The sequence below is a fragment of the Rhinolophus hipposideros genome, assembly GCF_964194185.1.
Source record: "Rhinolophus hipposideros genome assembly, chromosome: 3".
NCBI classification, from domain to species: domain Eukaryota; kingdom Metazoa; phylum Chordata; class Mammalia; order Chiroptera; family Rhinolophidae; genus Rhinolophus; species Rhinolophus hipposideros.
The window spans coordinates 5,891,219-5,908,879 of NC_138049.1; the positions used below are offsets into that span (position 1 = coordinate 5,891,219).

The following is a 17,661-nucleotide window of genomic DNA, read 5'->3' on the forward strand; positions in this document are numbered from 1 at the left end:
ATTGTGGATCCTGCTTCCTGTTTCTCCAACCCAGCTGCCAGCGAGAATATAGTGGTATGACTCCCCTATCCATGGCTCCATGGGTGTTCCTTTTTGGCCTCACCATGTACTGTTTTCTTGTGTGGGGGAGCGGAACCAGAGACCCTGCATGACAAGCTGAGATACCCAAGGTGAATTTTTTTTAATGTTTTTATTTCTGTTTTGTTTCGCCTTCTAGTTTGTGTGTTTTTAACATAAAGTGGAGATATCAGAAAGACTTTGAAATTTCTAGTCCACTGATTGGATCAGACAGGAAATGACCATATCACTGAACTGATTAGTCTATAAGAAAAGGTGTTATTACTATTGGGAGACAATTCTCCAGGGGTCTCTCCTGTTTCTCCACATCTTGTGAAGGAGGCATTCACTACTCTTTTGTTCTGGAAAATCTTTCCAACATGATGACGTCATCATAGCGTCCATATTTCCTTCTGCTTGAGCCCGAGGCATGCAATCCTGTCTCTGACCCAGGAGTCTCGTGTCTTCTGCCAGCCTCCATGAGACTGTGGCAGACTGACCTATTAGCTTGCAGGCTGGGTGAAATCTCAGACCCTCCTCAGTTTTTGCCAGTTGCTCTAGAACTTTAGAAGGACCCCCTTTCAAAAAAATTGGTGGAGAAATTGCTGAAATGCACTGATGAGACAAACATATCTGATATACAGCGTTAGTAATTTCTATTTTAAATTTATCACATCATATGAAATACTGGAATTTTCCAAATATCTATGACTTCTTATGCCACTATCTATAAATATCCCACTCCACCCCACCCCCAAAAAAGGATTTTGGCTCTTATCTGGCTGAATTTTATCTGATGTTAAAGCACTTTGTGATTTGTTAACTGAATGTCTACCAGTAGCTTTCTGCAAGCTAAGAAAAAATATAAATACTATATCTATTTATCTGTATATGAAATACCTTCTCAATCGTCCAGCCAACTCAGCTATTTTGGAGGAATTACTTCGTGTTGTGAGGGAAGATTTTTTTCATGTCTGCAAAAAGTGGTCTCAGTTGGCTCAGTGTATTTCCTAAGGATCAGTCATGGCCTCCAGACTTCTTTTGGTGGTCAGGAATTGCTTTCACTCTTTTTCTCAATGCCCTTGAACTGGCCTTTGAAGGATTTGTAGCATTTTAAAAGACTAAGTGAAAAGTGTGGCATTCCATGTTACAAAAGAGAAATGCCCAGTCAGTATGCTTTGCCTGCTGCTCCAGGGGAGGCTCTGGGCTCGTGGGAAGGGGGCGTAGACACCCCTGCACGGCCTCCCACCAAATGCACTGCACACCCATCTATTGTAACAAGGCTGGTGGCACCCCCTCATCTGTGGGGCTGTGGACTGCCGGCAGGTGGATCAGCTACTAGGCCACGTGCCCCAGATAGGGAAGGTTCTGGCTAATGAGCAAATTTGCCATCTGGGAGTGATCAGACACTTGCAGTTAAGAACAGCCTGGGTTCCAAACACCTGGCTTCGGGACACTTCTCTGTAAAATGGCACACACCAGATTTTTGGAGAATAAAACACTTTACCTGAGACATGGCCTTATTTTCAGATGCAGTAAGGTCGCCTACAATTGTTGTCTTCTGAGAATAAGTAGAATTCCCTCCCTTAACCCCTGACATTGGTGTAACTCAGTGGTTTTCAAAGGTGTGGTCCCCACAGCAGCAGTAACAGCGTTCACCTGGCACCATTTAGAAATGCAAATCCTTGGCCCCAGGATGGAACTACTGAATTAGAAAATCTGAGGTTAGGGCCTGGCAGTGTCTAGTTTAACAAGTTCCCCTGTGATTCTAATTCACGCTATAGCTTGAGTCCCACAGGCGTTGCTCACTGGATCTCAGGTCAGGGAAGAATGAGGTTAGTTTGGTCATGTGTAGGGAAAGAAACGTCTAAAGGCACACTGATAGCATTTATTAAATAAATCTGTTGATTTTTCATTTAAGAAATAGATCTAATGCCTATCCTATGGCAGCACTGTTAGGATACAAGTATGAATAAAACATTCCACAAATATCTCAGGATCGAGTGTAGGGGCAGACATTCTGTGGCCTGCATGCAAAATTCAATTCACCACATGTTTTTATAAACAAAGTTTTATTAGGGCACAGCCCTGTCCATTCATTTGTATATTGCCCATGGCTGCTTTTAGGCTACAAAGCGGAGTTGAAAAGTGCAACAAACACCAAATGACCCACAAAGCTGAAAACATTTAGTATCTGGAGATTGACCAAACGTTTGCTGACACTGGGCCTAGTTTTTAAAGGGAAAATGCTTTCAATATTTCAAGTAGTTATACTCCAGTGGAGCTGCGGGTAAGTGTGGGTTGCAAGGTTCTTCTGTCATCGAGCGATCTATTTGTATAGAATGTTTGTAATCACAGAAAATTTAGCTTCGTGGAAGGTGTAGAGACGGACAAGAAGCAGAGCACTTCCTGGCCGAACACCTTGGTGTATGAAGGGAAGAAGAGGCGTGTGAACAAATATAGAAATAGCAGAAGGAAGAAATGGGGGGGAAAAAATCTTGGTTGAGAAGGGAGGGTGTTATCAATCAAAAAGAATGTGACTATGTAAAAAGCTGAAATGAAGGCATGGGGACAGGCATGGGGAAGGCATGGGGACTACTAAGGAAAAGAATTACTAAGGAGAGAGGTACAGGTTTAAAGCATTCCAAGCTGCCTGGCGTGAGGGTGGGGGCCAAGTCTCCCAGGGAATTCTGGGATTCTGAAGAGAGACTGAAAGCAGTGCAGGGCTTTAAATTAGGCTGGGGAGAGTCCCAGTTGGCTACTCTGTAAGTCCGTATGTACTCGGGCACTTATTGATAATAGGGCCTGTATATTCCTTACTCTGTCCTACATCCTTGCTGATAACTGACCAACTGTGTAGAGATGCTGTGGGAAAAAAAATAAATAAAAAAATAAAAAAAGTGCTGGGTTTCCCTATAGGTAGCCTGGCTTCACCTGTGCTTGTTGGACTTTGGGCAAATCATCTCATGGCTCAGGGTCTCCCTTTCCTCATCTGCGAGTTACTATTTCAGGCTCCCCCTGCGGCCACACTGAGTTGTTCCACTAGGCTCACTTGGCATGGAGGGGCATTGCTAACCAGGGGCACACATTTCAGCTCCATGGCTGAAAGATCAAAAGAAGGAAAGGCTAACAGACCCTTGGCCCCTTCTGAAGGCGGAGTCGTTGACTAGTCTGGCACAAGGGCATTCGTTTCCCTGGGAAGGTCTGATGCTGATTTATTTCTAATTCATACCTAATGATAGATCTCTCCTCTTGCCCAAAGACATTGTTTGCTGTGGAAATGCTCAGAGAAAGGGTAATGGCCAGCTGGATTCCATGACTTTGATAGCATTTCTCATTTCTTGCAGGAGTTTTTCTTTAAATGTGGAGCACACCCGACCTCGGACAAAGAAACATCAGTAGCTTTGAACTTGATCACCACAAACAGCCGAGCTATCACCTGCATAACATGTACGGACATCAGGTAAGAATCTGCAGCACTGCCACTCTCAATGTCTAGATATTCCCATAGTATAAACCTTCCTCTTTCTGGAGGAACGTCTGCTTTAGGTGTGTGCTGTCTGCCTAAGTTGGGTATATTTTAATGTGACGAGACATTAAGATGCCAAATCCTTCGTCAGTTGTCACATAAGATCCTAGGATATAAGCGAGATGACATATCTAAAAATAGTGTTAGCTTAGGTTGATATTAAAATATAAACACATATTGATATCAGTAAATTCTAAAATAATTTGAAACGTAACGTGAATGTTAGAAATAAAACAAGTTATGTGCACTATTTATTTTTGGAGTATATGACCCATAGTATTTTATTTTAAAAATGTCTTCTCCATATACTTCAGTTCTTCCACATATCTGTGTTTATATTGGTGTATCACATATATTCATATCTCCAAAATAAAGCATGTAGCTAGTTTTGGACCTGGTTGTTTCTATTCTCAGAGGTTAGAATGAAAGAAACAAAATGTGGAGATGGTCTGAGAGAAAAACTGGGAGACGGACTAGATTTGAATTGTAGTTTCGGAGGCAAGAACAAAGTTGAAGAACCTAAGTCTATTTAATCTGCAGGGTAGGCGATTTAGAGTAGAATTCCTTACTGTACACTAATCAAGTGAGTAGAGTAAAAGAAATTAGCTTTATTACATATTCTTGAGGTTGGCTGGAATCAAATTGCAATAGAGAGGTCTTAGCCCTCATAAGAAAGAACTTCTGGGGAATGCTGAAATTAATTAATGAATAAAGTCAAGGAATAGTTTTCATTCCAGACTTTAAAGACAAAGCAGCCTTATACTTTTGTCGTTTAAGTGTTGTCTCTAGATTTTAGGACTGTACTAGGTTGCCTTTTAAAGCTGCTTTAAATGCTATAATTTCATGGTTAGCAGGTATTAATACTCCTAGTAATCCTATTCTTTAATAAATTTAAATAAAACTGTTGACTAATGGAAACCTGAAAACCTTAACAACATCTGTTGAGCAGACCTGTTTCCCGGAAGGAATAAAAATGAGATGTTTTCCTTTTGCTGCATATTTAGTTCTTACTGAGGCAAGGGAGACCATACATAGTATTACCTAAAATGCAGCACTTCAGTCTCCCTGGGCCGACTGAATAATTGCCTCTGACTAACCCTTTCCACATGCAAGAAGAACAGCTGATTCTTCTGATATTACAGGAAAGAAATTGGAAAGCGCTAAAAATGTGGGCTCAACTTTTCCACTAGGTCATTAGAGGTCATTAGAAAGCACTAGGTCATTCCATCCCTTTTCAGTTTCTCAGAAGAGAAATCCAAAATATTTTTCTGTAAGTCAGAATGCAGCCCCCAGCCAGTATTTTAAAACCTCCCATTAAACTTGATGAAAATGGCATTACAATAAGTAATGTTGATCATATTATCGTATTATCTTACTATGAGCGTTGCCTTCCATGTTTCCTGCTGCTAAGCTGTCACCTTTACGTTAATAACTCACAACACTTACAGGAAATGAGCCACCTCCCAGATACACAGGGAGATAATTGATGGAATAATAATATTGTGTGTTGCAATGAAAAGTTTTCCTATTATTTCTTTTGAGGGATTTTATAAATAGAAGCTACTGTGTTCAGTTAGATTTAAGTATGTATAACCAACCACGTGATTGAAAAAGGTCCCTTCTCGTAGAAGGCAGCAGAAGGATGTTTTATACGTAAGATAGAGAAAATGATTCTTTTTATGGAGACGGCTCCATGCCTGGGGATGTCATAAAAGCCTGCACGAGGTCACTAATACACTGAATTGTGCTTTGCTAATTGTTGTGGGTTTTTTCCTGCTAATGCTTTTTTTTCTGCTAATGCTTTGTTTTTTAAATTTAGAAATAATTCACACACAATAAAAAAATTTTAAATGTTAGAAAAATTTACCCTTATGGTTAGTAAAACTTTGGTTTATTTTTTTCCAGTATCTTGAGTATGCCCGAATATTTGCGTATATATAATGGCTGTGTGTGAGTGTGTGTGTGTGAGCATGCACGTGCGTGTGCACATGTGCAGATGCACACGTATGTGTACTATACTCGTGTACATAAGTATTTCACTTTTCGGTGCTAATGTGAAAGATATTGTGTGTTTAATTTCAAATTCCACTTGTTCATTGTTGGTAGATAGGAAAGTGATTGACTTTTAATATATTAATCTTGTATCCTGCAACCTTTGCTATAATTGTTTATTATTTCCAGTAATTATTTTGTGGATTCTTTTGGATTTTCTGCATTTATGTCATCTATGAACAAGGACAGCTTTATGTCTTTCTTCCTCTGTGTACCTTTATTTAATTTCTTGCCTTATTGCATTGGCAAAGACTTCCAGTATGATGTGGAAAAGGAGTGGTGAGAGAGTACCTCCTTGCCTTCAACCTCAGCTTTCTGGGAAAGCTTCAAGTTTCTCACAATTAAGTATCACCATTAAGTTATCTGTAGATTTTTGGTGTATGGAGTTTATCAAGTTGAGGAAGGCACCTTTCTTTCCCCCTTCGCCCCCCACCCCAGTTACTAGTTTACTGATAGATTTTATCACGAATGAGTGTTGGATTTTGTCACAAAATTTTTCTGCATCTATTAATATTATTGTGTGACTTTTTTTAGTATGATGTGATGGATTGCATTAATTCACTTATTAAATGTTAAGTTAACCTTGCATACCTGGGATAAATCCCACTTGACCATTGTGTACAGTTCTTATACTGTTTTGGATTTGACTTGCTAATATTTTGTTGAGGATATTTGCATCTATGTTTATGAGTCATTGGTCTGTAGTTTCCTTGTATTGCCTTTGCATGGTTTTGGTATTAAGGTAATGCTGCTGGCCTCATAAAATAAATAAGGAAAATATTCATTATGTGTCTGTCCTCGAAACAAATTGTAGAGAATGGTTCACAGGTAAGAATTTTATTTATGTGCTTTACAAACATATATTTTTTGTATATGAAGAGATTGACATCTCTTTCATCTATTTTTCTAATAATAATGATTTGCCAGTGGATAATAACTTCTATTCCAGGAGCTCCAAAGCCAATAAGCTTACTTTTTGGCGTTAGGAAAATAACAATCTCTTAGGCTTTCGGGTTTCTAATAAAATCCAAGAATTGAAGTAGGTAACCTGTAAGGCTCTCAGCTACAGAAGTAAAAGATAAGGTTTGCAATGATACTGCCTTCCAGATCACACACATGTGGCTGTTAATATGTAGGAAAAAATACATAAGATGGATGTGATATTCATTCCCAGGCGTTAGGCTTATTTCATTCAGGTACATGATTTCATTCGGGTGCATGATCTGTGTGCTTTGAGTTTGCACAGTATATAAAACATTTTCCTCTCTCTTAGAGAAAACGGTGAACTATTTGCGAGCCAAAACATCCTAGGTTTTATATGAAGCAGCAGGTTCCCATCTGCCATCCAACTTCGCAGTCTCCTCTAATTATCTACAGTAGTGAGAAGATCTTCATCCACTCAGGGTTAGCAGTCGATAGTCTTAAGTTTATGAATAAAAAGTAAGGAGCAAAAAGCGCAAAGCTGAGCCAGGAGCAGAAAGTGGAGTACTTAAAGGAAGAATGGCTGTATGGTTACTTATTTCCCAGAGAATTACAAGAAAAACGTTGAGAATATTTCTGGATGCCTCAGTTTGACTCAGGAATAACAGCGTCCAGCCATAGTCCAACGGCATGGGCAAAGTCAAAGTGACACATTTTTGCCCAACCACTATGTGTCTCTTGGGGCTCACCCTGATATCGGTACTTCCCAGGGGAAAACATCATTTCTGTGATCTTGAACCTGATTTACAATATCATTCTTAAAATTTTAAAGTGTAAAACTTGAAAATATACAAAATAGAAAAATCATTACTATGATATCATTTGTCAAAAAGAAAGAAAAATCATCCTCACCCTTTCCCCCCCTTTCTCCTTCTAAGGCTGTCTGGTATTCCCTGCACTTCTTTTCACCTTCATTCATTATTTCTCAGTTTACAAAGCTGAACACAAAGTAAAAAAAAAAAAAAAAATTCACAGTCAAAACTTAACCTTCCAGAAACATGCTTTAAAGTGCAGTTGCCAGTAGGATATTAAAGCTTAGAAGCAATGCTGCCTTGTCATTTTCCTCAATTCTTTCACTAAAGACTTACGGTTTTGACGTCACTGTTGTTTGATATAAATGTTTTTTTAAATAATATTCTTGCTTCAAATTTGTCCTCAAATTCCTTCTGACTTTGGAAGCAATGCTCCCTTGGGCTGCAGACTTCAAAGGTTTACTTGGGCTCTGAGATTAGTTCACTCCATTTGTACTTGCTTGTGGTGTTCCTGGGGGAGAATGATTTAACTGTCATTTGGCAGGATTTTGGTATACATTCATTCATTCATTCACTCATTCACTTAACAAAGAGATATAAGAAACGGGGATCTTAGTTACTTACCCTTTTAATGCATTTGCCTTCTGCTTCTCTTGGCTTAGGCTTCTCTTGTCCATTCACATTGAAATTTCTATTATATTTGGCATTTCTTTTATGATTTAGATTTAATAGTAAGTTATGTTTCTTTCCAATTTTTGAGACATTGCTTAATGGCTATCTTTTTTCAACTTAACCCTTTATTGACATTTTGGGATCAAATGGAAACTGAAGTTCTTACCCAGGGATCAGGCTCTGAAGAGTCTTGTCAGAGACTCCAGATTTACTCACATTTAATTCGACTGAAATCCTTAACTTGGCCTTTTTCAGCAAATGGCTTCATTTCTGCAATGGAAACAATGCTGGAATTGTGTTTACATGATACAGCACTAGAGACCTTTGCATATACTGATTATATATCTGTCTTATTAGATCCAAACAGCTTGTACACTGCTAGGTGGTGCCATATGCCAGCAAGGAAAGATACTGTCATATAAGTATGGGGTTATCTTGGAGTGTCCATTTTGCGTAGCATAATAGAGAGAGGTAAGTCAGAGTAGCACATTTATATTACAATCAGCAGGAATATGTTATGTAGTAGAAAGGGACATCTTATAACTTTTCGAGATGAAAGAGGAAATCAAAGATAGGCCTTCTAGTGTGAAGCAGACTACTTCACATGGAGCCCTATAAGTTCCCTCTACTTGTGCTATGAGTGGCTCTTTCCAGAAAAAGTGCTGCCTGCCTCAGTCTGATCCCCTCTTGAGGGAGAGGGGTTCTCAACCCTTCCAGAAAGGAGACTCCTTCCTGTGGGTGGAGGGGTAATTACATCCTCCCTCCTAAATTCAAAGGCATGCTTAATGACCTGTAATTCTTTACCTAAGTGTGGAGTACAGCATAGGGAATAGAGTCAGGGGAATTGTAACAGCTGTATACGATGTCAGAGGGGTAGTAGTTCGGGGGAGGGTTATCACTTTGTGAGGGGTGCAAATGTCTAACTATTATATTGTTCTGTACACCTGAAACTAATAAAACATTATTTGACATTGGTCTTGTGGATGACAAAATTGAAGCTAAGACATTTAAAAAAAATTGCCTCTAGCCATCCTACATCTGGTCGACCCAACCTCGGCACCAAGGCCTGTGGGGTTTGCATTGTTTTTCCCTCATCACACTTTACCCCCCTGTACAGCCCCAGTTTTCTCTGTACATTAAAAGGCAAACCTGCCTCCAACCTGTGAAGGAGGAAGGTAGGGTTATATGTGAAAAGACAAATAGTAGTGGTAAAGTGAGATACAAGACAGTTCAAAAACCAGTAAGAATTGGAAATAACAGAGCTTCTTCCTACATGACCCTCTGCTCTGCTGATTGTAGGCTGTTCAAAGGATAAGGCACGTGACTGATGCTACAAATACTCTGAATCTGTTTCATGCAGTGCAACAAGCAAAAACCAAGTTCTTTTTATATGGAACGCTCTCCTTTTAAAATCCCCTTCTCCTTTTAAAATCCCCTTCTGAATGGAATGGCATTTTCCAAAACTGATTTAAATAAAATAACCAGAAATCAATGGAGAGTTTTAAGGCAGCATTAGAAATGAGAGGGAAAGTCAAACTTCTGAGTCCGACTCATAGGACATAGATGATTCAGCTACATTCTTTGGAGTCAGTTACTTATGCAAACAGAAGAAATGTTTTATCAACACGGATGCTTTGAAGTGTGAGCTGCGTCAGTTTTCATGTCAGTCAGTGACCTTCATTTCTCCTGTAGTGGACCCTGTAGATTTCAGATCTGAGTGGCTGCATCAGTGGGGTTTCCTGGCGATGTTACAGACGCTGGTGTGTGACATTCATATGCCTCGCCTGCTTGTTTCACTGTCCCTACGGGTGCACAGCAGCCCCCACTGGCACGAGTGACAATATTGCACATCCACTTGGACCAATGTTGTATCCACTAAGGTCGACCTTGCATGTTATAATTCTCTGGGTTTTAAGCAGTTCATCTTCCGATAGTGAATGTTAAGGAGCAGCTGTGATCCTAAAGCATCCAAGAGGCCCTCACCAGGATTTTGGCAACAGTCAGGCATTAATTTTAAGGCCGATTTTCTTTGGAAATAAATGCCACATAGTCTTTAAACAGCTGATTTTACTTAGGAAAATATTGTAAGTGACTTGTGCATTTGTTTTTAATTGCGGCTTAATCCTTGTAATTAGCAATTGATTATAAACTTGGTGAGGGGGAGAAGTTATTTTGATTGCAAATAATATTTGCACTGATTCATATCCTCAGAAATTTTAAGCAGCTGGAACAGTTTTTGGTGGTAAGCAATGATATGCTCTTCCTTGCTCTCTATAAACATCATATGTGTATCTTTCATTTCCCCATGACATTTAGTATCAGACATTTTCAGGTTTGTCCTTTTGACCTTCCAAAATGTGTAGAGTTGTTTGCTACCAAATAAGTAATAGTCTCAATAACCCAGAGTCCAAAGTTATTTATTGAAGTTAAGGGTCATGGTGTGTTGATTCTGTTTCTTGCTAATTTGGCAAACTCTTCGTCAGAGCAAACATGGCTTCGAATCCTGTATCTGAAGTGCCAGGAATGGAAGTTCAAGGGTTTCTCTGTCCAGATGTAGACTTTCACAGCACCAAGGGCTACTTAATGTGCTGTCGTGATGGGCCTCACACATCACACGCACACGGCAATGTGAAGAAGTGTGCACACAGACACCAGCACCTGATATCATGAGCGTCACGGCAATGTGGTTCTATGCCGGCGGCTGTGATCTCTAGCCCCTCTCTGTTCATCAGATGTAACTGACAAGTCAATTAGTCTGTTCATTCAACAGGTATTTATTGAGCTCATCTGTGACTCCAGGAAGTGTTCCAGCTGCTTCAACCTATAATAAAGAGTGTTTGGGGGGCAGGTAGAGCAGATGACAGCTGGGTGCTCTAGCCGTTGAGTGGTGTGGTGAAAAAGAGCCTGGTCATGGCAAGGCAGAGCTCGATAACACCTCTGAGTGTGTTCTCGGAGTGGCGTTGCTCTGAAACAGGAACCAGACTTATTTCTTTAGAGAAAGTCTTTCCAGTGATTCTTTCACTTGGCCAAGACAGCATTAAATGCAAGCATAGAATAATTCATGTGTATTTAAGCAGGACATGCACCAATTGCCCAAGAACTGTTCTTTTACATCCAGCCAGCTGGGTGTGGACGTTGCCTGTTCTGACACACCTCCTCCTTGCGAATCACTGGGGAAAGGACCCTTGACCCCAAAGCCAAACCTGACACATGGTGCTGCCATTACCAGTCTCCACATCTGGTTTCTTCTCAGCCATTTGGTTCAAATATATTTTTGTATCATTTTATTTGTTTATATTTTAAAAAAAACTCAGTCGCCTGCAGTCTTCTTCAAAGTTGTAGTATTAATAAAGTGTTTGAAATTATCATCTTCAATTGATATTTCTCTGTAGATCATAATATTTATAATTGAGAAAATCTCCTTTTACTGGTGGCAAGCTCAGAGAAAATTTTGATAAGAGTGTATTCTCAATTCTAACTGCTTTTGAATGAAAATGAGTAAATAATTTTGACAGAATATTTTCAAAAGTACTGTTTTTTTGCTTCACTCACAGAAGCTTCCTTTGACAAACATTTTTACTAAACAGAACTTATCAAATAAATTATTTTTATTTATACATATTTTGAAAGTTCCGCCATATTTAGAGGCAGCATAACCAGCAGTTTTCTCACTGTTCTTTGTGATGTGAACATAAATTTATCTAATTAAAACTAGAAGCTGCATTGAAATATTCCTCCCACAAATTGAAGTATTCCAGAAGTTCAATTATAGATTTTAGAATGAAAATCTTGTATATTATTTGATTTCACACCATTTCATCTAACCAGGTTCTCCACTTTTATAGGGATCAATTGCAATTTCTTCTTGCAAACCCTCTTTAGTAATTTATCTTTACTTAAATCTTCAAAAGCTGGAGATTTGGGGAATTCTATTAGATGAAGATTTTGATAAAAGATTGCTAACTGATTTAAAACAAAATGCAAACAAATTTAGAAGACTCTCATAAAGTAGTAGTTAATACTGTTGTATTGTAGGGAGTAAAAAACATTTCCCCTCTACCTTCCTAGGGTCTCTGGCTGAGGTCCTGACAAAAGACAGATTCACAAGAGCAAAACAAACAGGTTTACTAACCAGTGCAGCACACATCCACATGGGAGCACCCAGAGATGAGAAACTCAAACAGGTGGTTAGAACTTAGCCTTATTTGGTTTCTTAACCAAAGAACGATAATTCTGTAGGGAAGTGACAAAACAAAGGAAAAGGACTTTGAACTTCTAGAGCAGCACATTGTGGGGAGGTAAACGTGGGGGATCTAATGGAAGATAGGGGCCCATTAGAGTCTGGAATATCGATTCCTTTGGCATTCGCTTGGCTGATAAAGGGTCTAGAGTTGTTCCCAGTGATTTCCTGGCAGAACTGGAGGAGAAATCTTTACAAATTTATGTTCTTCTTTAGGCAACAAGCAAGGGCAAAACTTTTTTTTATCTGTTTCTCAGTTGGCATTAGCTCAAAATAATCCTTATGCCAAATGGCATGTTTTGGGTGGCATATTCTGCCACCCTTCAATTGTCACTAGATTTGATTTACAAAGTGGTTTGTTCAAGGCTGAAACTTTCCTAAAAGTGCAGTTGGCAGCAAGAAGATGGGCAGCGAGGGAAAACAGTACATGCCACCACCCAGAGATGTTTTTTTTTTTCTCCAACATCAGGTTTTTTACAACAACTTTGTTGTTCAGTTACTCTGTCTTTGCAAAAATACTTATAAATTTTGACAATTACAGCTTCTGCTTTGACTGGTAGAATATCATCTTCTTTGAACACTACTAAAAGTTACATGCCTACCACAATTACTTCCAAGCATATTCCACAAGTTCCTAAATTTAGTAAGGATGTTGTTTTCAGCCATGATGCTGTATCTCACCGAACTGAATATTCAGGCCGTCACTTTAAAAATAAAGAATATATTCAACGTGGAACTTTAAACTTGCAAGAGAATTCACAATGTCACCATAAAGAGAACAGACTTCCAGAAGTTTTACTTTGAGTCAATGAAGTACATGAGTAGAAAAATTGAACAATCATTAGAAATAACAGATTTTCTATTTTTACCTTACAGTGACACTGATAGAACACTATTCAATTTAACTTTTTACAAAGTTCTGCTAAGCAAGCGAATGCTAACAGCTATCACTTAACTTGTACATGCACAAGAAAAGTTGGAATCAAGACTGAGTAAATTAATTTGGAACAGTCATTTTATGTAAATGAAAAGCCACACTTCACTGAATAATATGTAAATGTACCTTCTGAGCTGCATGTGTGAAATGGCATTTTTGAGTGCAACATTCTTGAAATATCTACAGGCTTGCTGATTCTTAAACAGGTTTGTGTATCTGGTCAGTGATATTTAAAAACCCCTCTGGTGGATGGAAAGTGGTGAGTAATACCTATACAACTTACATATTCAATCATTAACTTTCTTGAAAAATAGAAATTCTAGAATGTAATATTGTGATTTATAATGAGAAATCCTGTTTGTTCTTTGTCTGCTCAGAGCTCCCAAAACCCATGGACTCCCCTAGAGATGAGAGCCACAAAGATGTCTCTTGTTATGGGAGCTCACCTAAGGCTGGGGACTGGTTGCCCAGGACCAACCAAGAGATTAGAAGGTTGGGACTTTTAGTCCCACCCCCTGCGAGGAGGGGAGAAGTGCTGGATCTCTGGTACAATCACCAATGACCAACGATTTAATGAATCATGACTGTGCAATGAAGCCTCCAGAAAAACCCAAAAGGATGGGGTTCAAAGAGGTTCTGGGTTGGTGAACACATAGAGATGCAGGGATAGTGGCATGCTCAGAGAACACGGGGTCTCCACACCCCTTCCCCATACCTGGCCCTATGCAGCTCTTCCATTGGCTGTTCCTGAGTTAAATCCTTTCATAATAGACTGGTGATCTAGTAAATAGAAAGTTTCTCTGTGTTCTGTGAGATACTCTAGCAAATTAATTGAGTTCATGGAGAGGACCTTTGGAAACTCTAGTAGAAGGCAGGTGGTTCAGAATGTCAGGTGACAACCTAAATTTGGGGTTGGCATCTGAAAGGTGACGTGGGGTCTTTGTAGGCGTGAACCCTTCACCTGTGGAATCTGATGCTATCTGCTGATAGAGTCAGAAGTGAGTTGAATTGCAGGACACCTAGCTGGTGTCCAAGCATTAGGTGATGGTGTGGGAAAACCCTCCACGTTGGCAGTGGTCTTAGAATCTTACTTAACATGTCCTTCCTCTTTTAGCTTATTACTATTGGAAGAGTTTATTCTAATAACTGTTACCAACAATCACAAGAAATATTAATAGTTCTGGATTTGTAATCAATACATGACAAAACGCCCTGAGGCAAAAGCCTTCTGACTACTTTTTATGTGCTTTCTATACTGTCCAGCTTCCATTTTCTGTGCATGTTTGACGTAGAGCAAATCTATAATTTCCTATTATTTCCACTGACCCCACTGACTGTTGCTCTGGTGGTATCATGCATTGCACAGACCTCAGACCAGTTCCAGAAGACAAACACCATGTACCTCGCACTCTAGATGAAGCACGAGCAGAATGTAGAAGTAGAGTGGGTCTACCAGAACCAGTCCTGCTTATTGTAATGTAACTATTAATAGGAACAATGCAACTTCAAATAACTACAAATGTGAGACAAATACTAAACCAGACAGGATACGCAGACAAAAGCCAGTATTGGGACTATCCCGGGTAAGTCTTGTCATACAGTCCTCCTGTGTACGCCTCTAAGATGAGGGAGTTCCTGCTTCCTTGAGGGGTGTTAGGAGGACCACTGGATACTTTGTAACCCGAGGTGACTAGAGACCATAGGTGGGAGATATCATACTGGATAACTTCTTACAGAGAAACACCTGCGAACCGGGGGCCCGAAAGTTACACTTGCAGCCCCATTCCTGGACCTTGCCCAGGTCACATATCACTGTTTATGGGGAGACTCAGGCTCTTCTGATTGTGGGAAAGAAAATGACATGCTAAGGGCTGGTGAGCGTTGCTGCAACTCAGGGAGGCTTCGCTGTCACGAAATTCTCTGCTTCAGCCTGAGCTGCTGCAGGACTCATTCTGCAGTGATGGAATACGAGGTGAAGTCACTAGTTTCCTAAATTTGTGTGAGTCAAGTTTGTTTCTCTCCCCACTAGATTAACTCCAAGTTGTGACACCACAGACGCTGGTGTTTGGGGAGGTCCCGTGTTGGTGACAGGAATCAGTGTCACACAAGTCAGAGCACACATGACAGTGTGTTCCCACATCGCTCGGTGTGTGTGTCGGTGAGGTCTCCCAATGATAAAGTGAATTATGCTTCTCTTTGTTCTGAAACTGCAGTTAGAAAAGCAGGGTGCCTAGGAGTTGATGGTTGGTGTTCTCATGTCCACAGACTGTCTTTGGTTCCTTGTTCTGACAAAGACACTTTATTCCCAGCAAGACAAATGGATCTTGTCCCCAGCGAACTGCGATCCCGATGGTTCCAGCACTGATCCCTTTGCTGGTGCTCATTCTCATGCTTCGTCACTTCCGGAATGCCTCTCTTTCAGAATGCCTCTTCTGGTGAAGCCTTTTTCCTACTTGTATAGCTCTTATGATTACAGAAGCATGTGTAGGCCATTAATCCAAGACTGACCAGATTTCTGTTATGCTGTGTGGCCTTAAATCATCCCCCAAATTCTTAAATCCTTCCTCCATGATTTATCCCCAACAGCTCAAGGAGAGTAAATCTCTGCTTCTTCCTTCTTCTCCTTCTGTTTTCCCTCTTTTTCTTTCTTTTTTTTTTTTTTCACACTTGAGTTTGGGTGTCTAGTTTGCCTCAAAGGACTTTTCAGCTCCCGCCGTGGGCGGGTGGCATGGTAACGAGCACCGCCTTTGATGACAGACTGTGTGGGTCCCTCAAGGCTCTGCCTCCCTTATCCCAGCTTTGTGGATGGGAAGTGCCTTCTGCTCATTTGTGCTGAGTCACTAAGGCTAGCATTAGATGGCCAGCCCAACTAGCCAGCCCTGCCATGCCATTTCCACTTCAGAGGATGATTTCCAGTTACATTTTCTGAAGCCCCAGATTTTGGGGCCCATCCCCCATTTCCTCAGGGGTTGCAGGAAGACGTTCCACTCTGTGAGAAGTGTGCAGGTGTGTAGGTGGTAGCATGGAGCAGACAGCTGCAAGATGGGGGACGTAGGAACAGGTGTTTCCTCCTGAATCTTCCACCAATTGACTGTCTGATTTAGGGCATCAATTATTTTGACCCTGATTCCTAAACTCCATTCATTCATGAGATGATGTTAGGATGAAATAAGCTAATATATGTGAACGTACTTTGGAATGTTTAGATGTCTGCACAAATGCGACACGTCAGTTGTAATGATTATTACAGATCTTTCTCCTCTTAGGAAATGTGTACATAACCAGTTCTTTTGGAAATGAGACATGAATTCAAACAGAATATCGAGCCATAGGTATCAGCCCAGAGGAAATATTTTGAGTTAGAAGGGACCATGTTGCCACAGGCAAATATATATATATATATATGTATATATACACACACACACACACACACACACATATATATTATATATATATTATATAAAATATATATAAATTAAATCTGATATAAATATATATATATTTTTTTAATTAAATTTATTGGGGTGACAATTGTTAATGAAATTACATAGATTTCAGGTGTACAATTCTGTATTACATTATCTATAAATCCCATTGTGTGTTCACCACCCAGAGTCAGTTCTCCTTCCATCACCATATATTTGGTCCCCCTTACCCTCATCTCCCTCCCCCCAGCCCCCTTACCCTCTGGTAACCACTAAACTATTGTCTGTGTCTATGAGTTTTTGTTTCTCATTTGTTTGTCTTGTTCTTTTGTTGTTTTTGGTTTATATACCACATGTCAGTGAAATCATATGGTGCTCTGCTTTTTCTGTCTGACTTATTTCACTCAGCATTATACTCTCAAGATCCAACCATGTTTTCACAAATGTTCCTATATCATCTTTTCTTACCGCCGAATAGTATTCCATGGTTATATATTACCATAACTTCTTTATCCATTCAGCTATCGAAGGACATTTTGGTTGTTTCCATGTCTTGGCCACCGTAAACAAAGCTGCAATGAACACTGGAGTACACATGTCTTTATGTATAAATGTTTTCGGATTTTTGGGGTAGATACCCAGGAGAGCGATTGCTGGGTCATATGGTAATTCTATTTGTAATTTTTTGAGGAATGTCCACACTGCCTTCCATAGCGGCTGCACCAGTCTGCATTCCCACCAACAGTGTATGAGGGTTCCTTTTTCTCCACAGCCTCTCCAACACTTGTTACTATTTGTCTTGTTGATGATAGCCATTCTGACTGAGGTGAGGTGATATCTCATTGTGGTTTTCATTTGCATTTCTCTGATGATTAGCAATGTTGAGCATTTTTTCATATGTCTATTAGGCAAATATATTTTAATATTAATGGCAGGAGTGATGTAAGCATGTGATTGTATAAAAAGAAATTGTGAAAAAAAATTGGGCCTTGATGACACAAAAATATTTGGGCAAG

General features: G+C 39.9%; 1 protein-coding gene across 1 annotated transcript in view; it reads left to right on the top strand.

Annotated features, from left to right (window-relative positions):
- PRKN (parkin RBR E3 ubiquitin protein ligase) overlaps positions 1–17,661 on the top strand; it is a 1,140,411-nt gene that overhangs the window by 626,580 nt on the left and 496,170 nt on the right. The window contains exon 6 of the mRNA XM_081044895.1: positions 3,405–3,520. Within this exon, the coding sequence (XP_080901021.1) occupies positions 3,405–3,520 (116 nt within the window). The remainder of the gene's footprint in view (positions 1–3,404; positions 3,521–17,661) is intronic.